Here is a 21,708-nt window from a genome sequence, read left to right as displayed (position 1 = left end):
TCTGTGGTTGCACCATGGGTGAGCCGCGGGCTTTAACCTTGTCATCACTGTTGCCACTTGAGTGACTTTGTCACAGATGATGAATGTACAGACGCTTTTAGTCACTTTATTTCACCAAAAAAAAAAAAGAGGAAAGAAAAAAAGATTTCACTGTAGCTGCAGACATCAGCTTTTTCCTCAAACCTGATACAGCTCTCGAGCTTTGCTGTTGGTGCAAACTGAAAGCTACTTTTTGTCACAGTGTCTGGAAGAGGAAAGTGCAGTGCTTGCACAGACCTGTGTGACCCAGAAGAAAAACAGGAAATAAATTAGATCTGCTTGTGTTCAGATACAAACCAAATCCTCCTGTCAGAGGAGAATCATTGTGACATGCTTACTTGTTCCTGTATTGATCCATTTTGTCATACTGAATGTTTCACTGTTGCTTTGATGTTCTGACTCCAATAAATGAAAAGCAAGCCTTCAAGTTTATATTTGGGATATTTGAGACAGTGGGAGAAATATCTTTTGACCCTGTGCTTAATTTGTGAGTATGCTTTATTAACAAAGAAATGAACAGTTTCTAAATATTATGATTCATTTTATTGGCGAGAGAAAGAATGTCAACCACAAATCCAGAAAAATGTATTTCATAAAACTTAAAAATTCATTTACAAATAAATAAAATAAAAAAAATATGATTTATTACCTAGTGGAGAAACTCCTGTTGGTAAGCCTTTTCTTGTAGTTGGTCACCAGGGTTGCATACATCTTGGGAGAGAATTTGGCTCACTCCCCTTTACAGAAACTCTCTAAATCATTTAAGTTTCTTGGCTTCCGCTTGGCAACTGAGGTCTGGAGACTTGCTAGGCAACTCCATGACCTTAATTTGCTTCTTCTTTAGCCACTCCTTTATAAATTTGGTGGTATGTTTTGTGTGATTGTGATGATGGCAAATCTATCCACAACCGATTTTCAGTCTTCTGGCTGAGACAAGGAGGTTCTCGTCCAAGATTTTCCAGTACATGGCCCTGTCCATTGGTCTCCCCAATGCAGTGAAGACGCCCTGTTTCCTTATCAAACACAACAGCCCCAAACCTAATGTTTCCATTTCCTCCAAACACAGTGGGTCAAGTTGACGCCAAACAGCTTGAATTTCATTTTCTTTTGCACTGCAGCATTTCACTCAATTACAGCATACTTTGTTACCAGCGATGTTCTTGGTGACTGCAGTCTCAACTGCTGTGTAGTGTTGGGCTGATCAACTGCCTTTTATCTTCACCCAATGAGGCAAGATCTCTGACGTAGTTGCAGACCGAGGGTAACTGATGGTTACGTTATTTGGAAATGGGAGAAATATAAAATGACCAACAGCTATCACCTTCTTGTCAATCTTCTTGCAGATGGTCTTGTAGCCCATGTGCAGGTCTGCAATCTTGTTCCTGACGTGAGGCAGTCTTTAGTCTGGTTCCAGGTGGTGGAGAAGTTTGAATGGAAGAAATTGATTCTATGGACAGGTGTTGAACATGCAGATAATGAAATGATCAGGAGCATCTATAATTAATTGACTGATTGAGAGCCAGAATTCTGACTGGGTTGTCGGAGATCAAATACTTTCTCTCAACTCAATGACATGCAAAAGTTGCATAAAATTTCTCAATTTTTATTTTTGGATCTTTGGATTCTTTGTAAGTGAGCAAATGCACAAATTTAGCAAAGGATCAAATAAGTATTTAATTTGTAAATATGTAATTTGTCCTTGAATCAGCTTTACTGCTTATAAAGTGCTCTATAGGCTGTAAAGCACCGTCTCTGCTGTGCAACCAGCTTACAGTATTGTAAATCGTATAGTCACAGAGCAGTTCATGTGGTCACATCAGTTGTCATACTTGTATTGGTTCTAATTACAATGCAACGTTTATTTCAGGGTGCCATGACTTCTCCAAGAGACAGGTGGTGATTAATTCCTTTCTGAAGAAACTCAGCAGACCGTTTTCACATGTCGAAGTGCAGTCAAAGACTTTTCTGCACACCTGTGGTGACATTTTTAACAATGGCCCGATTAGTGTTCATTTGTTCCCTTATACGTTATGCCTAGTCCTGTGACGAAAAGCTGGCAGCGCCTACGTAGAACTCGTGAAGTCGAAGTACTGTTGGAGACAAAACAAAACCCTTCATTCTGAATCTCACACATTCATACCGAGTGGCTAACGTTCTTTCATTTAAGCATAGTTTGTGCGTATCTGTATCTGTGTTCAGAGGTTTGCCAACCAAAGTCACTCCTGTCAAAGCAAGCAGCACAATTTTATTTCTTCACGCATGAATCCAGCAAGCAAAGATTAAAAGATATTCTCCAAGTTGTATAGGTTTGAACTTTATTATTATTTTTCCAGTTAACGCTTATTTTTATTCTTAAAATGAAGTCTATGAGAAATTAGTCAACCAGAATTTTACAAGAGGTCAATTTGGTCAATTTGAAAAACTGTCATTGAAGATTATTTATCTTACAACAATCCCTAAATTTGATCAATGTATCTCTATTTTGGAAAGACTTTATGCTTAATGCTAATTGGCATAAATGCTAAGATATCAGGTATTGTCATCATCTTGAACATAATGAGTTAACACTGAATACAGGTGAAATGTGTGGAATTATTTTCACACTAAAGTTTTATCTGAGAACAGATAAAAAACAGTCACATTAACTTTCATCTTTACAGAAAACACTTAAATGTTTGTCTAACATTGATTAATAGTGTGCTTACTAAAAGCTTGTTCATGTTGCTGGTAAAAACAGCTTTTTGTAGGCTGTTCATTGAAACTGCTGAGGAAATAGTATACCTGATAAATTGCCTGTCTTCTAAACCTGTCAGAAGGAAGCGAGTCCTCAAAAGACAATATATTACATGTCATGTCCCAGCTGCTATGAAAAAGTGAGGACAGGACAAGGACTTCTACATGTAAGATTTAATTACAGTACCAAAAGTTCACCCTGTCTTGCAAACACAATGAAGTTCCACTTTGAACAACTTCATTTAAAAAGTGACTTGTAATAACTAAAGAATAGACTCTTAAAACATGCACGACTGTGACAGGAGATAAGGACTAAAAATTCCACGTCCACTTTAAAGACAGAGTATTCAGATTCGACCCAAATCTGAAGAGAAATTTAAAGTTATTACATTTTTTATTATCATTATTCATTTTTTGTATGTATTCCGGCTATTATTAAAAGCTGAATGTAATGGCTAAACAAAGGTGCTGGAAATGAGTTTATATATATTCACTCCTGTGAAAAAGTTAATTATTGCCTGCTTCCTAATTCTAAATTTTGTTTGTTTTTTTGAAATTTATCAAATTAAATGTTTCAGATTACCGTATTTCCCGGACTACAAACCGCACCTGAATATTAGCCGCACAAGCTAAAATCAGGGGAAAATCCTGTTTTGTACATACATTAGCCGCACCTGACTAAAAGCCGCAGGTGTTTCAATGTTGACTTATCATATGTAAGAGAATATGCACAAAGGGAATTGTCAGGAAAGAGATGGCTGTTTGGAGACACACCCCTTTTATTAATATTTTGAAAAACAAGTTATGGGTACATATTTGCATAACTTTTTAGGTATATGTACAAGTAGCGGTAATTACAAGTACGAAACATGTACTGAGCTTCATAAACGAGTAACAAATGTAGTACATAACAATAACCTACAGCACACCAGAAAAATAGATTTGGACTACCTTTTAGGCTCAGGTGCAGTGACACGGCTTTAACAAGAAGAAAAGTCAGTCATTCACCACCATCTTCCTGTGCACTAAAACCACCAAAGTCCTGTTCTCCAGTGTCAGATACGAACAGGCTCAGGATGGCTACGTCATCCACTCTCCGCTTCTCTCCTTCGTTGTCACTTTCAAAACCAAACAAATCCTCGCTGTCAGTGTCAGAGTCGAACACCCTCAGAAGGGCCGTGGCGGTGTCCTCCTCTCCATCATGCAGCAGTCCAGCCCTTCGAAATCCGTTGGTGATCATGGATGTTTTCACACTTTTCCACGCTGTCAGATTCCACCGGTGGAGTTGAGCATAACTTGCTTTTCGCAAGTTTATCGCCGCTCGTCATCCACGCCTCCCGCTGAACGCGTAGCGCTACTTTGAAGTTTGTTTTTTGCGCTACTTGTATGGCACTATGTTGCCTGGCGGATGGACATGTAACCAACATACCACTCTTGAACCCCGATACTGTGTGTCTGTGTGTCTGATCACATGCTCTTCCGTCTTACGATATGACAAAAATCATGGACAATCCATAGAAAAGCCCCACCTGACTAAAAGCCGCAGGGTTCAAAGCTTGTGCAAAAAGTAGCGGCTTATAGCCCGACAATTACGGTAAACAAATTTTGATATTAGACAAAGAAAACAAATATTAATACAAAATGTAGTTTTTAAATCATTTAATTAATTAGGGGGAAAACTGTGTGGAAAAATAATTGCTCACTCTTGTTAAATCATGAATTAACTCTGATTAACCCAGACCTGATTACTGCCTGACCTGTCGAATCAAAAAAATCACTTAAACAGAGGTTGCCTGACAAAGTGAAGTAGGCTAAAAGGTCTCAAAAGCAACATGTCGCCCCACAATCTAAAGAAACTGAATAACAGATCTTTGGAAAATCTTCTGTGACCTGATGAGAAAAAAGCTGAAGTTTCTGGAAGGTTTGAGTCCCGTCATATCATACAAGTAACAGAAGCAGTAAAAAGAACAACAGAATTCCCCTCTCTACCAGAAAATAGTGAAGGAAAAGGTCCTAAAAAGAAAAGCAAAACAAAAAACAAATGAAGGTTATGAAGTAGCCTGGACTTAAATCAGACTGAGATACTTTGGCGTGACCTTAAACAGGCTGTTCTGTCAGTGTTTTCAGTTTGGACTTTTGTCAGTATTTAGTTTACGTGTATGTTTCCTGTTTTGTTGTGTTAGCCTTTTGTCTGTGCGCATTACGCCAAGTTCTACTTCCATTGTCTCATTAGTTCGATTTAGTTCAGCTGTGTTCTTACCCGTTTCTAATCATTCTCATCATCCAGTGTATTTAAGCCCTCGGTTTCTCTCAGTTCCTTGTCCCATCATTGTTGTTTCCGCGTGTGTTTCCAGTCCAGTCCAGTCATTCAGTTTAGTGCAATCTGTCATGTTCTGTTCATTCTGTCTTCATAATAAACACCGTCCACATCCTCAATCAGCCTGCGAATCCTGCATTTGGGTCCCCTCTTCCCTCTCTCCACACACCGACGTGACATGGTCATGCTAAAAAACCCTCCAGTGTAGCTGAATTAAAACAATTCTGCAAAGGCAAAATTCCTGCATGTGAAAGACTCGTTGCTAGATATCACAAATACTTGATTGCAGTTCTTGCTGCCAAGGGTTGCACAACACGTGCATGTTTCTTTTTTTCACAGAGGAGGCTTGGATAACCCACTTTTCCTTAATAAAATAAATGATTTTAAAAAAGACATTTTGTATTCACTCGGGTTATCTTTGTCTAATATTAAAATCTGTTTAATGAGAAATTAGAGGGAAGGTTAATGCTTTTCAGAGTACTGTATTATATTATATATGCATATACACTAAAGAAAGTTTTTTTTTTTATTAAAAGAAAACAAGTGACTGTCGTGTCTTCTTTACCTCACTGTGCTGTATTAAGATATAATAAGCTCCTAACTGCTCTCCTGAGCCTGGTGGGTGGAAATCACCAAGCGGTGCTAATCAGTTGGCGAAAAGTAGAGTTAGAATTGCTTTTATCCCCCGATGCCCACTACAGCAAGACTCAGCCATACCTCAAACAGAAACAAACTTTTATATTTAAAAAGTACAATTTCAATAATACCTCTGTGATTTTCTACATGATCTAAATGCTGCTAAAATGAATTAAAGACAGCATGATGAGAAAAGCTTTTGGGGCTTAAACTTTAAGAATTGAAGGCTCATATTACAGAAAAACCACTGGCAGCTTGTTACCAGGACTTTGTCCTATAATTATAAGCAGACTTCTTTTCCATAAGTTGTTTATTTTAAACTGTTGATTTGCTCCTCCAGTTTTTTTTTTTTTTTGTCCAAGTAATGGTCTTTCCATTAGTGAAAACTTTGTCGGAGGTAAACTGTAAAACTGACATGGTCATTTCCATGTGTTCCTAAGTTAAAGAGTGGATCAGACTGGACTTTTCAGGGCCATGTGTTTGACGCTCCTGGATTAGAATACCATACACCAATGTGTCATACACCTGGATCTCTCAAATGTTCCTCTTGTGCTGGTTTATGGTCATAGTTTAGTGTATTTGCATGTCAGTCCCAAAGAAATGTGCTTCTTGTGTAAGGTATTTAATGCAATAAAATCAGCATTTTATGAAGTGCATAAATCAAGATTATGAGGGGTAGGGTCTTTACAATATAAAGCGCCTTGAGGCAACTGCGGCAATTTTGTGCTCTATAAATATTTCATAGTTTATTATATAAACTTCAGTATATTGTATTTTCAGACTCATGTTAAGAACAACCATCATCACATTAACCAGCAGCCAGAATTAGTTCAGTCAGATCATCTAAACATTATGCACTTGTAAATTCTCCTTTGGGTTAGGGTTACCTTGTGATATATTTAATTAAAGTCAAGGAAATATTATTTATTTATATATTTTCAACATTTGACAAAAACCCTGGGGTCTGGCTGGGCAGAGGAAAAGGAACAAAAGCATGAAGTAAATCCACAACAAGAGAAAACTAACAAGAAGTAACCAAAGACCAATAACAGTGAACATGTAGACAAATGCAGGCGAGCACAGACAACACTGCACAAAAAACCCAACAGAAAACACAGACCAGGAAAGACCCCATGCCGAGTGTAAAACAATCAGGGTCATTTAGAGAAAAGGTGTTGAAAAGGAAAGCATCTAAACGGGGACCGATTTCCAGTAAGTTGTTTAATTTGAAAATAGTGACAGTGAAGCACAGCAAGAAGGAGCTAATCAGAAAAAGCTCTGAGGCATGTTTTTGTTAGCAGTGAACAATATGCTTAATCAGAGAAGACCAAATCTTTGTAATCATAAAGTAGTTGTGTTAATACAGAACTTGCTGGGAATGCAGTGTCCAAGGAAGCCTCCTGTAATCAAGGAATTCCTGCCAAACAAAAGCCAACAATGCTTTTCTCACTCTGAGAGCTTCCCACTCACAAGCTGTTTGTTATACACTGGATGACCAGAGAAACACAGTGTTTATGCCAGCTCATTTCCTGCTGCAGAAAAAAGCTGCTGGCAGAGCTCCTCCAACATCCCTGCTCGTGTGGTTTTCTTTAGCTCCCACCACAACATTAATTTGTAATGTCCCTGCAGTTTGCAGTCACTGTAACTGTTTGGCTCACACCTGCTAGAATACAAAATGACCTTGATCATTTCTCATCCATGGTGTAAAAAACAGTTTTGTAACTGATGGTTTAACAGTTACAAAGCGTCTATTAGAACAAAGAGAATGTTGCATTTCTTATTTTTACTTTGTGGCTGAAGATTTGGGAAATTAAGTCATCAGCATGAGGATCAAATTATGAGGCTCTCGGTAACACAACATAGAACAGGTCTCTGGAATATTAATATTCTCCACGTGTGGTTCAGTCAGTATTTAATGAACTCAGAAATATCTTTTCTGTTTTTAGCAGTGTTCATAATTTTCGTGATACCTGTGCGTACAAAGGATCCTCTTTGTCTTGCCTACTGTTAACAGAAGCAAATTTTCCTAGTAGGAAGGAAGGATTCAGTGTGTTTTTGGTTTGTTCTCTTGCAGGGCAGATTGTCTGATAAAATCTGCAAAACCTGAGGTATCAGTTTCAGTGATGCAGTTATGTGGGAGAGTCTGAGCACCTCTGGGGATGTCACAGTGTGTTGTCTTTGGGAGTTAATGTACAGCCACTGTAACAAAAGACATAAATAATCCTTGTTTTTTTCTAATATATTTGTTCTTCACAGTTTATTTAAGTAATCTAAGAGTCAGCCACTACCTAGTAACCTTGCTTGGCAGTAGGGGTGGGCGATATACATGATATACGATAGAAACGATATAAATTTGGCCAACGATAGAGATTTTGACTATACCGCTCTATCGCAATGGTGCATGTTGATGATGTCATCAAGCTGCGCCTGTTTTGGTCGAAAGCATCGCAGCGGCTACAACCATTATCAACTGCAAATTATGCCGGGCGACAGTCATAGCAAAGATATGAAGCACTTTTGAAATATGGTGAAAGCCAAAAACTGCGCTTCCTCCACTTCCGTAACATTGATTCATTAATGTTGAATTCTCTCGCAGCTGTTCTCTTCCCATGTTGTTGCAGTATATTAATAACTAACCTCGTATTGTGGATGAATAATCTCAGTTCTTCTCCTGACTGAAGTTTGGCCCGTGTATAGCATCCTGCTATGCGATTGCATTTGTCCCTGACCACCAGAATCCCTCACGTTAACTTTTATTGAGTGGAAAAAAAGTTGGCGTTCATCCTCCAGCTTCACTGTGCTAATGTTATGCTAACATAGCTGTGTTGATAGCAATCACGTAGCACAACATTATATACCAGGTAGTCCAACTTCAGTAACCCTGCAAACGCCACTGCTGTTTAGTTTCTTGTCTTCATTTATGTTGGAAGTGGTAGCAGAGCCGTACGTTTTAATTAGTTTCAAAAATATCTCAGTCAGAACATGGTATGAAATGTTTAGGTGGAAACTAGCGGGCTAACTTCCTGTTAACTTCTAACTCCGTTAAATTTAATAAATTCTGTTTTCATGGATGCATGGATGTTAAACTTAATGTTACACCTGCTAAAGCAGCAACGCTGATGATTTTATTAAAGATGAAAGAATTTAGACCATTTGTTTGACTTTGGGACCTGAAGCGTACAGAGTTTTGGACCCAGATTACTCCGCGAAGCTCCTCACTACAGGAGCCGTAATGATCTGACAATCCATCAAAACATTTTTTAACAGATTTCTGCACACCAAAATCGGTTCGAGGTCAGTAAGCACAACCAGAATTCATACATAAGGCACACTCGATTTTTGAGACAATTAAAGGATTTTAAGTGTGCCTTATAGTGTGGAAAATACGTTATACAGAAGAAAAGAATATATCGCAATATATATCGTTACCGCACGTGCTTCAAATTATATTGCGATATAAATTTTAGGCCATATCGCCCAGCCCTACTTGGCAGGTATTTTCAGCTTCTGTTAGAGTTTTTCCAGGTCTCGTTCTGGCCCAGTGATGTGACTCTCTGTCCTTGACATTACTGTATTTCAGAAAGTGCCTTCCATCCATACTTTTAGTTTTTTTTTCTACCCTGAAAGAAACTTCAACTAACAGCACAAGAATCAAGGTTTGAGAAAACCTTTTATTGGCATATATTCAATTTCTTTAATGACCCTGAAGCCATTCGGACACACAGCATTGCTAACTTCATCAGTCTGCTGCTCAGTCTTTTGTTAATATTCCTCATTCCGCTTTAACAGCTTTAGTAAAATATTCTTTTAGCACTCACAGTCATAATGTCTAACATGCATTCAAATTTGTGCAATGATAGAAGTTGTCTATAAAATGCTGCTGCTCTCTCTCTCTCTCTCTCTCTCTCTATGGCCACATAACTTCATCTGATTGGTTATAAACAGAAGGTCTGAACAGATCAGACATCTTCACACAGATTCGGGAGTAGAAAAAAAAGTTGAGCTGTCTGCAACCTGAGCTTTAGTCTCTTAGGAAGTATTTGTTCATACAGTGACCTCATCATTGATCATTTGTGTGGTGTCAACAATTACCTTATTTAAGAGGAAGTAACAAAAATACTGGCAGCCACCATTGCTACTCAACAGAAAAGGTGAAAAAAAGCAGAACTGGTCCACCTTTTTCTCTTTTCTCTGCAGTCCAAGTTTCAGGGACGAGTCACATGTTGGCAGGTTGTAGTTTCATGCAGGAATACCAAAGGAATGCACGCGCTGGGATGCGGTCTCAGAATTATTAGCTGTAGCTGGGCAGTTGATGAAATTAAACATCTTAATTCATTACCAGTGTCACCTCTATCTGATAAGTTCTCTGCTAACTGGATATGCTGGCCATTATTATCAGTAATGTTCAGAGGACTTAAGGCTGTTGAGTGTTAGCAGAAGGTTTGGAATATGTTTTTTTTAATCGGCTGAAGCAGACTAAAAGACAGAAACACCGGATAGCTTTTTTGTGGGCTGATAAAGTTAACTCAACTCTGACACATGAATCATAACCAAAATAAACCACAACAACCATTGTTTGCTTGGTTTAGCGATCCATGCTAACACCATCCTCAGTCCATTTACATTCAGCAGACTCTTTCAGTTGGAGAGAAAAAAAAACTGAGTGAGGCAGAAACAGGTTTACATACCACGTCAATGTGTTGAGGTTGACCCAAATGCAGATGAAGACACACGGGAATGAACTCGTGATGTTTGCTGAAAACCTGATAAACAAAAGTCACATGAGAAACTACACTTCAAGTTAAAATGATGACAGACTGTATCTGTGCACTTTGAGCACTAGGCCCTACCACATGGATGATAAAGTTTGCCTCCTTCTTACATGTAACCTTTTGCTGCCTTTAATAAGTACAAGAAGAAAACCCTTAGCCGGGAAGGAGAGTGCCTAGATGACTCAAAGCAGAGGACAGATACAGTATGTACTTTGTGCCTTTTTCTGCATAATCATTAAGTGCCAGCTTCACACTGCAGGGCTGAAGCTGTACACTTTGCCCTAGTTTATCGTTCTTGGTGCAGTGACCCGCGCTGAACTTACGAATTGGAAATGAACAATACAACTGTAAAAGGCTACAGATTTTAGCAGGACGATGTTTAGTCAGGCAGGTAATTGCTAGGTAGTTGAAAACAAGGATGTGGCAAGAATGAAAGATACAGCTATTTGTGATTTTCAGAAGAAATACTTGTTCTATAAGTGCTTCAGTTCAGTTCATGTGAAGTAAAATATAGATTTTATAATCCTTGAAGAACTTGAAGTTGGGCACCAATAGTGCAACCACAATCTTTGGAATAAAGTCGATGAATACCCAAGGGTGAAAATGTAGTTTGCTCTCATTTTTCTTTTATTCTATCCATTATTCTACATATTCAATTCTATATTCATATGTTGGCACATATCAGCATGGCAGCTCTACTGCTGCCTCTTAATGTCCAGTTAAAAGTCAAGTCTTGTTCACCTTTTCTGAGAAACTCCCATAATAAGGCCTGACCTCAAGCTTTTGATAATATTATACAAAGAAGCAAGATTTATGTATTCATCTAATGTTACCTAAGTTGCCCTATTTTATTTGAAACACGGTCTACATACACATATACATACACAGACACACTAAAGGCAATCAAGGGCAAGGGAAACACCTGGGTAACAGAAAACAGCTGAAACTAATCAAGGTTAACAAGAAGTAAAAGTTAAGTTAAATACAAGTAAAGTTAAATACAAGAGACCAAAACTACCAACATGAAAAAGGAACTACACAAAAAGATTGAAACTTGACAATAGGATACAAGATGACAAGAGAGAGAAGAATATGAACAACATAACATGAACAAAAACACAAGGTAAAAATAACAGGGGACAAATCTTGCAGTGGTTAATGCTGTCACCTCACAACAGGGGTTCGGCTGGCTCGCTCTTTCTGTGTGGAGTTTGTATGCTCACCTCGAGTCTGGGTGGGTTCTCTATGGTATTCTGGCCTCCTCCCAAGTCCAAAGACTTGCTTGTTAGGTTAGCTGGTGATTCTAAACTGGCTGTAGATATGGCTAGTGGAGTGTGGGATGCCTGTCTGTGTTAGGCTTGGTTTGAAATAGCAACCCGGTGACTGTGAATTATAAGTGGAAGAGGATAAATGTCATTGTGTCATTAAGTGACTTCATACATCAGTAGTCTGATGAATACACCTCATGCGACATCCTTGCCTTTCAGCTGTCTCTTTTAAGCCATTTCAGTTAAATATTAAATTTGGCACACCCATAGTATGCCACAGACATAAATGATGAAGGGCAGAAAGTTTGGTAATGCTTCTGATCATCTTAAATCACCAAAAGAATTTATGAATATGAAATAATACTTCATAGAGTAAATCTCCTCCAGCAAACTGACCCTGTCCTCTGTCTCTCCTCCAGATGCATTTTAAGAATTTAGGGATCCTTCAAGATGACTGATTTTCAGGTCGAGGCAGGATGACAGAGGACGTAAGGTGGCAACAAAATGGAGAAATGAGAAAAGCCTGTAGTGTAAAACATGGACGCACACTAACATTAGGATCAACAAGGACCAACCCAGTGTCTGGATTTGGACACTTAAGCCTGTTTTAAAGATTTAAAGCGGAGATAAAACATTCCTTTTTATATCCAGGTCACGTGACCTGAGACCACTTCAAACATGTCAAATAATTTAAAAGATGATCTTAGAATTACGGTGAGTGTTAACTGCAACTTTAACGCTAGCTCAAACGCTACCTCTCAGTATACAGCAGTGCATTAGCTGGATGAGTAATATGGCCAATTATAGAACCGTGATTCAGTTCACTGTTAATTCTAAAAAGTCGAAACCATGAAAATTCTAATAGTTCTGAAAATTCAGTGTTTATTGAACCATCTGACACATCAAAAAGAAATTTGCATACAAGTTTTAATTTCTCTTAAAAAAACACAATTTAGGGTTTTTAAAAATAATTACATTAATGATATAGAAGGTCTTGGAAAGTCGTATCAGATGTACACTTGGCATCACAGATTAAAGACATTAGAGCAAACCTGCAGCAGTAAACTGTGTACAACCCCAATTCCAAAAAGAAGTAAGAACGCTGTTTAAAATACAAATAAAAACGGGAGTTAAATGGTTTGGAAATCTAATAAACCAATATTTATTAGTTTTGCATCTTTTATTTTCAAAATATAACATAAAAATGATATCAAATGTATAAAGTGAGGTTACTATTTCATGAAAAATATTAGCATATTTAGAATTTGATGGCAGCAACATTTCAAAAAGGTTGGGGCGGGGCAAAAAAAGAGAGCTGGGGGGAACATTTTGCAGCTAAAGATGTTAATTGGGAATAGGTCAGTGATATAAAAAACATTCTTAGAGAGGCAGAATGTCTCAGCAGTAAAGCTGGACAAAGGTTCACCGTCCTGCAAAAAACTGCATCCACAAATTACACAATTTCAGAAAATGTAAAACACTTTGAATCTCTCTTCATCTATAATACATAAAAGCTGCAGACACAAAGCCTTTATGTGTATATACATATATATATATATATATATATATATTTATTTATATATATATATTTTTTGTTTTTATATATATATATATATATATATATATATATATATTTATTTATTTATTTATTATTAAGCGCTATAAAAATATCTTCTATCATTTCTATGCTGATGACATTCAACTACACTTGAGTTTTATAAATTGCCTAATTTAAGTAACTGCCTGACAGAAACCAACCAATGGTTAAATGACAATTTCCTCCAACTAAACTCTGATAAAAGTGAAACTCTAATTGTTGCTCCAGACCACATGGTCTCAGAAAAAAGGCAGCATATCAGCTTCTTAGACCCTTATGTAAAATCGAGCCTCAGAAACCTCGGTGTCATATTTGACAGCTCGATGTTGCTTAAGCAGCATTCTCAGCAGCTGGTCCGAAACTGTTTTTATCATTTACGGACTATTTCAAAAGTCAGATGGTGTCAAAGCCTGAACTTGAGATGATTATTCATGCTTTTTATTTCCTCCCGTTTAGACTACTGTAACAGTTGTTTTACTTGTTTTAACAAATCAGCCTTAAATCGTCTTCAGACTGTGCAGAATGCTGCAGCACGTCTCTTAACAGGCACCAAGACAAGATCTCATATCACTCCAGTTTTACCCTCCCTTCACTGTAAGTTTTAGGTATCATTTTAAAATTTTAGTTCTAACCTTTAGGGCCCTACATGGTGAAGCTCCCCAATATTTATCTGACCTGCTGAAACCACATTCATCTTCTCGAGCTTTAAGGTCATAAGATCAGAGACTGCTGGTGGTACCGCGCACTCGTTTTAAAACTCATGGTGATCGGGCCTTTAAGGCAGTGGCACCACGGTTGTGGGATTCTCTTCCACTGTCTCTACGCTGCACGGACTCCATTGATTCTTTTAAAAAACAGCTGAAGACATTTATATTTAGAAAAGCATTTGATTAATTTCCTCTTATGTTGTTTTTATTGTTTTGCATTGCTGTTTTATTTACCCTTACATTGTTTTATATTTCCATTTCTTGTGTTGTAAAGCACTTTGTGATTTTTATATGTGAAAAGCGCTATCTAAATAAATTTTACTTACTTTACTTACATTTTTATTTACAATTTACAGTGTCCCACGGTTTTGGAATTGAGTTGTAAACACAAACTATAATATATCAAACAACTCATGTGTGCGTGTTTTACTGCAGAGCTTATAGATGCATAATTCCATGCAGGGGTCAATGAGGCAATTTTAATGTTTTATATTTCAAGTATTCCTCTGCATAGGCAGAATGTGGTGATTAGGTGTATCCCACCCATTCGAGGCGACACAGTGCGGAACAAGGTTATTCTATAAATTGCTTTGCATCTAAAAAGTCATTAACAAAGATGTATTTACATAAGAAGACAGGAAGGTTAGTGGAAGATGGCCCTAAACAGCTGAACCACTGCAGGCGGTTCAGAGCAGAGGTGTCATCCTGCCTCACATTTCAGCTGTACATTCATTCCTGAGCCATTATTCAGCCCGGTGGCTGTCTCATTTGCATTCTGGCCACTTTAAACAACGGGTAAACTGTGGCAGAATAATTCCTCGACATTAAGCCATGTGCATGTTTTCAATAATGAGTAATATTCCCATTTGTCCACATGATTTAAAAGCTGATGAGGAATTATTCCATTATGAGAGTAAATGTGGTCAGCGTGACCTAACTTAACTTCTGTCAGACAGGACAGAATGAGAAATGATGGGATAATATTTAACTTTCTCCACAGTGTATTTAAAAAAGTAAATTTACACTGGTGCCTCATATGAACCTACACTTATTTTGTCAAGCATTTTCCATGTCTACATGTCAAAACTGCAAATGAACAGAATACCCTTATTATCTTCAATTACCAAAAACCTCATGTTTGCACTTCTGCACGTGCTTTTAAATAGCTTGTTGCTTGCACTTTTTACATTTAGAATATAGTAACTTTTAAACACAATTAATCACATTTTTGGAGAACAACAAAAGGACTTTTGTGAAAAATTAGAAGTCGTTTTTGATGTTTGTCAGTGTTTCTAAGGGAGAACAATTTTCAAAAGCCAAACAACACAAAAGCTTAAGAGTTAGGTACTCACCATCATCTGTGATAACTCTTATACACTGAATGAAAAAAAACAAAACATTGCATAATGTTATGGCCCGTCTAGGGGTGGCCAGACCATAACATAAGTGTGATCCATCCCCGTATGACCCCAAGCAGCACATCACATAACGAGTGACAACGAGACAGTAGTCCTAACCAGTGTTGGTCAAGTTACTTGAAAAAAGTAATCAGTAACTAATTACTGATTACTTCCCCAAAAAGGTAATCCTGTCACTTTACTGATTACTTTTTTCAAAAGTAATTAGTTACTTAGTTACTTTTTAAAAACACAATTTACAACCCGAATAGGTGATAAAGCGATAGATCTTTCAGCCCAATTCTACTTTTTCTGCATAATCCATCATACAAAAAGTAATCAAATGGAAAAGTCTCTTTTTTTTAAACTTGTTTTATCAGTTTTAATCTTTTAACTTTATGCATCAAGCAAAAATTAAATTATATGCACCATCCTCTGACTTGAAGAAATTAGTTTAACATTTAAACCTATTTTCTGCACATTCCAGCATATAAAATAAAATATTTTTTGTGTTTACACTCAGTCTTTCAAATAGATGCAAGTAAAACACAGCAGAAAATAAATAAAATCAAAGACAGGCAGTCCTGTTGCTCTATTTTCACCTGTAAAGCAGGAGTGGGGTAGGCAGAGGTTTACCCTGGTGCAGGTGTGCCGCAGCGGTCAGTGGAAGAATCGGCGAGTTTCTCGGTGCTTGTTTAGGGGTTTTTTTTTCGCTGTAAAATAAGTTTTCTTCCCACGCACAACGGGCACTAATGTTTTTGTCACTTTTTATGGAATCAAACTCAAAAAAAGGTCAGTACTTCCACGCTTTAAACGCTGCACGCTCATACTCTCTCCCGCACTCGATATATTATCCATTGTTGATCTGCACACAGCTGTTGTCACAAACGTCGCACTCGCTTACATCATTGTCATGAGACATTCTCGCAAAAAAAAAATCACGGTTTTAGTAACGCAGCGTTCCTATGGGAAAGTAACGGTAATCTAATTACCGTTTTTGCAATAGTAATCCCTTACTTTACTCGTTACTTGAAAAAAGTAATTAGATTACAGCCCATCTCTGGTCGTAACAATAATGAGAAGGCTCAAAGATTGCTGCTGTAACTGCCATGCGGCTAAATGCAGTGTCATTTCATGTGTGTGCTGCAGTGGCAGCTAACCACACTTCGTAAAAATCTTAAAAAAAACAACCCTTAAACAGTACTTTAATGGATGATAGTACAGCACCTGTAACAAGCTAAGACAGCTTCCACTATTCCACAGTTTTCTCTGGAACTCGAATGCCACACGTTGTCGGGACAGTTCACAATTGGTCAACGTTTGTCCAATTTGAAGTCGGCGCAAAAGAACTACATGCTCCCCCACTCCCCAAAAACCGACATTTAATGGTTTACTCACACACAATGAGGGCAGTGGGGGTCTTTCCACAGGTGCTCAAGCCTGATTGCAGAGATTTGGTCCCATTTAGCCACAGAAGCAATAACGAGGTCCAACTCTTCCAGTTTATTGATAACACCTGGCTCACAGGTGACATTGCAGTTAATCACAATAGTGTTAAATGGGATGAAGGTCACACCAAATTGGGAAAATCATTATTTTCACGCCTCTGTCTTTTTGTAGAGAGACATTGCCATATCGAAATGAGGTGGGCCATTTCCCAACCTGCCAACACAAAGCTGGAAACGCTGTTGTCACGTACTGCAGTATTCTTTTTTTCTTACTGGACAGCAAATCAAAACCTTGTTGGTTAAAGTGAAAGATGAACATCTTTTATTCTGTACTTTATATTGAATGAAATGATTATGTGGAGTCTATTTGTAACGCACATCAGCACCTTTAAATTTAACATGAGTATGTACAGTATCTCTACATCAGCAGCCTTAATATAGCTGCTCCTCTGAGGCATTTGAGGTGAAAGACCCATTTTCTTCACAGCAACACCTGCTGTAATGACTGGAAGCAGCTGCGAGCAGCAGGGAGGGGAAGTGTGATCAATACTCCTTCAGAATAGTTAAAATTACCTCTAATGTGAAATTATACAAGACACTCAAAGCTAGAAATGCTGATGTGTAAGGGTTACGTCTCTCCCTCCACCTGCAGCTGACTGTTTCCAGATGTGATTCAGCTCATATTAAGTTTCATTGTTTGATCTGCAGCTCTTTTCTTTCACTGGTCATTAAGTGCTGGATATTGTTTACATTTTTTCCCCTGAGCACCACACAATTAAAGGTCATGAGTACCCAGTGGTTCTCTTGATTATGGACTTCCTTCTAATTGGTGAGCTATTCAAACTGGTGCAGAGACTGGGTAAAAGGTCAAATGCATCTCCGGCGGTGGCAGCAGAATAAAAAGATGTAGGTTGCTGGAGGAAGGCAGGCTATCATTAATTTCATTATGCTTCACTTCTTTGTCTGTATTGTTACCAAAGGACCGTAAGAACTCAGCTGTTGCTGAGGAGAATTTTAGCTTGGCATACCGCAGATCGCACCAGCACGACTCATCATTGCTCATCTACATGATTTATATGTTTTCTTGTCACAACACGGATAGTTACTGTATCTTCTGAATAACAGTCAATTGTTAGCTTGATTAAATTGCATCCTATGTGCAATTAATGTAATAGTGATGTGTTTCTTTAATCACGTTGTCTTAAATAACTTTTTGTTTTAGTTTTATTTTCTTAGGTTTTAAAAATTCAAGTACTGAGTGAATGTCTAAGCATCATCTGCAGACCAAGAAAACCTCCACAACTCCATGAGTGCTGCTACTAGGGCTGCCACGTTTAGTCGACTAGTCACGATTACGTCGACTATCAAAATCGTGGACGACTGATTTAATAGTCGACGCGTCGTTTGAAGCTTTGTAAGATCCCAAAAGACGCAGGAATAAGTAGTAGGATTTAAGAGTGTAATAACGGACTGAAACAGAAGATGGCAGCACTGCATGTACAAGGATGCCAGCTGCCGTTAAACCCCGAAGAAGAAGCTCTGTCCCAGAATTCATAGCGCAGCCCTGCTCAGTTTCCAACGATGGCGGCAGCTAGTTAGTTTTAATATTACTCTTAGTATTCTTTCTGGGTCACAAAATAAACGTTTAACATATTTTCAGGCGAGGATGTTGTTGTGTAAACCTCAAATATCTGCTCAGTTTATCAAGACACCACATATTTTCAAAAGCGCTCCGACGTTTTCGGAGACGTCTGTTACCCACTAGCTCAATAGCTAGCCGGGGGCAAGGCTCACTAGAGCCGTGAGAACACCGGACTCCCAGCTAATCGTTTTCAAACCCACTGCCATCTTTCGCTACTCAGGTTAAACATATATAAGTCACTTAGATAACTTTGGCTTTTTTTAGTATTTTATTTGTTCCTGAGTGAATCGGTTTGGCTGAGATCAAAGTTATAGTTTTAACACAGCTGAATAAACGTCAAGCAGACAATTGATTATCAGAAGTGTGAGATGCTCGAGAATATACTCCGGTGTCCTGTTATATTTTAGATAGCAAGGAGTTTATTAAACTTCACCGAAACAATCTGCAAATTTCATTAAAATTTAATAAACTATCATCTTGTCTTTATTTTTAGTTAGCACATACCTTAAACACTTAAAGCTGTAAGCTAATGATAGTTATATAAGAGCAGATGCTGCTGTTGCAATAACCTATATGTTTTACGTCCAATGGATGCATGATCTGATTAGTCGACTAATCGCAAAAATAATTGGTGACTAGTCGACTATCAAAATAATCGTTTGTGGCAGCCCTAGCTGCTACCATAGAGTGCAGGATTTCAGCATACCGAGTGAAGTCGTGCTTGCTTATAAGAGCAACACCAGGCCGAACTGTACATTGAGAACATATATTTACTCATGAGAAATGCAGGAAGAGGCTTTTCACTGCCACTTTACACCTTCAGGTGCTAAAACCACCACAAATACCAGGAAGTGTCATAACAGTATATTTGTTTGGTTTTAAATCCTGAAAAAAAGACTTTATATCAACAGCATCATCGGCTCTTCGGTGGTATGCTACTGGATTCATTTTCACATTTTCCTCCCTGCTTAAATGGAAGACTGTAACTTACATATAAGCTTTTTGATAATAACTCTTGGCAGAGTTAGTAAGTAGTTTTAATATTAGGAGAGAATTTAAAAACCTACGTGAGATAAGATTCAGATAATGTATTTGAGAGTTAGATAAGAAGTAGAGTGAGTCAAGACTAAAAATATAAATAAGTGAGAGAATGTCAGAGGCTCAGTTTTCACTTTAACATGAAAATTCGAAAATAATTTGACTAAGAAATAATGGCTACAAAATGATCGTGGTATCAAATGTAGGTAAATGGAGACCTGTGATTTGCTCTAACCTGTACTGAGCAGCCACCTATTGCACTTGGTGATATGGAGCCTTGACAATTTACCCAGAATGCACTTTTTGTACTTTTCTCCAGTAAAATATTAGAAAACACTCAGTTTCAAATGCATTTTTCATGCCTAAAATCTTTTTCGTTTTTCATGTGGATATCACCTTATGAAACTCTCAGGGTTAAAAAATGCAGAAAAATGTGTGAATGTGAGTTTGAAGAGTGGGCTGTCTCTCCGTGTTAGCCCTGACATAGATTGGGAACCTGTCCAGAGTCTACCCAACCTTTTACCCAATGGCAGCTGGAATACGCTCCAGCCACCCTGCGACCCTGAATTGGATGGATGGATGGATGGACAGACGGTCATGGACGGGTTCTTTGTAGTTTAAAATGAATGCTATTCAATTGTTCTTCTTTTAAAGACTTCACAGAGTCAGCTAAATGGAGCTGAAGTGGTAAATCGTTCTTGAGTCTTGATGCTGCAGACTGAAGAGCTCTGTCCATCCTACTCTTCAGGCTTGAATGAAGGACAACTAAAAAATTTTGAGTATTTTAATGAATACAGTGAGCAGCAGTGTGTTTAACAATATGATTTATTTTATTTTTTTTACATTTCACAGGTCTGCTGGTTAACACAGGCGTGCCATCGGTCTGTCCATCAGCTGTCTCATTCTCATTTACATATTTCACATTAATTGTAGTAAATTATCATTTTATTCAAAAAAATTACAAATTGATAAAAAATAATGTAGCATTTGAAAGGTCAGACCAATGATGGAATAAGCATCACTGGTCACATATGGCCAAGTGAATACGTAAAATGATAGATGCTCCCCCTGGTGAAAATGACACATGATTGATGGTATAGACTCATGTGTTTCTGACACACATAATACTCCTATAAAGAGTCATTCACAAACAGAAAATCAATAATCCTGGTGGTGACATCGCACCTGTTTTCTCCCCATAGCCACAGAACAGCATTAGTATTTTATTTTTTAATAGTTTGGATTATAATATGGCAAAAAAAAATGATGCGTTGTTTGGTTTTGTTTTTCTAGGAATATCAAATTGACATCATCTTTGCCCAGACGTGGACCGACAGTCGCCTCAGATACAACAGCACAATGAAAATACTGACTCTGAACAGCAACATGGTTGGACTTATTTGGCTACCTGACACCATCTTCAGAAACTCCAAGACTGCAGATTCCCACTGGATTACAATGCCTAACCAGCTGCTCAGGATATGGAACGATGGGAAGATACTTTATACCTTAAGGTAAAGACAGAACTCAACACAGACATCTGTTCATGTTTTACTGAAATATAACACAGTCAGAAGATATGCAGAATTGTCCCACAGTGTACCCGGACAAATATGGAGACACAGTCAGAGAGTGTAAGGAACCCTTTAGTCCTGCGAAATGACCTGACCCCCAAAGTCCAGTTCAGTGTCCGGACACGAGAAAGCGTACCATGCCCTAAAAATCTAGTGCGATCACTAACCACAGACGCTTCTTCACTTGCAACTGCCTCTGTGAAAATCATGCCCCAGTTACATGCATACAAAGATGAACCTCCCTGTACTTAATCCATACATTCTTCAGTTAATTTTTGTAGCCGCTTATTAAACTTGGGGGTGGAGCATATCCCAGCTGTCCAGATGGGGTACATCCTAGACAGTTGCCACTTTGCTACAGTGTGTCTACATAAATAGCTCAGGAGGGTAGAAAAGGTCGTCTACTAATCGAAAGGTTAGTGGTTTGATGCTCCAATCTGCATGCCAAAGTATCCTTGGGCACGATAGTGTACCCCAAGTTGCTTTCTGTTATGTGAGTGTTAGCTAGAAAGCACTTTGGTGTAGAAACAAGTGCTTCAA

At 38.1% G+C, this 21,708-nt stretch overlaps 1 protein-coding gene across 2 annotated transcripts in view; it reads left to right on the top strand.

The window, feature by feature from the left end:
- The window catches only part of gabrg3 (gamma-aminobutyric acid type A receptor subunit gamma3), a 69,849-nt gene that overhangs the window by 24,932 nt on the left and 23,209 nt on the right, over positions 1-21,708 (top strand). For both annotated transcript variants that reach the window (XM_087835934.1, XM_087835935.1), the window contains exon 4: positions 20,888-21,108. In XM_087835934.1, the coding sequence (XP_087692060.1) occupies positions 20,888-21,108 (221 nt within the window). The remainder of the gene's footprint in view (positions 1-20,887; positions 21,109-21,708) is intronic.

This window comes from Neolamprologus brichardi, chromosome 23, assembly GCF_056152115.1.
Source record: "Neolamprologus brichardi isolate AB-2024 chromosome 23, ASM5615211v1, whole genome shotgun sequence".
Lineage (NCBI taxonomy): Eukaryota > Metazoa > Chordata > Actinopteri > Cichliformes > Cichlidae > Neolamprologus > Neolamprologus brichardi.
Note: the sequence above shows the minus strand (reverse complement) of the source record. Positions and strands in the feature narration are given on the sequence as shown.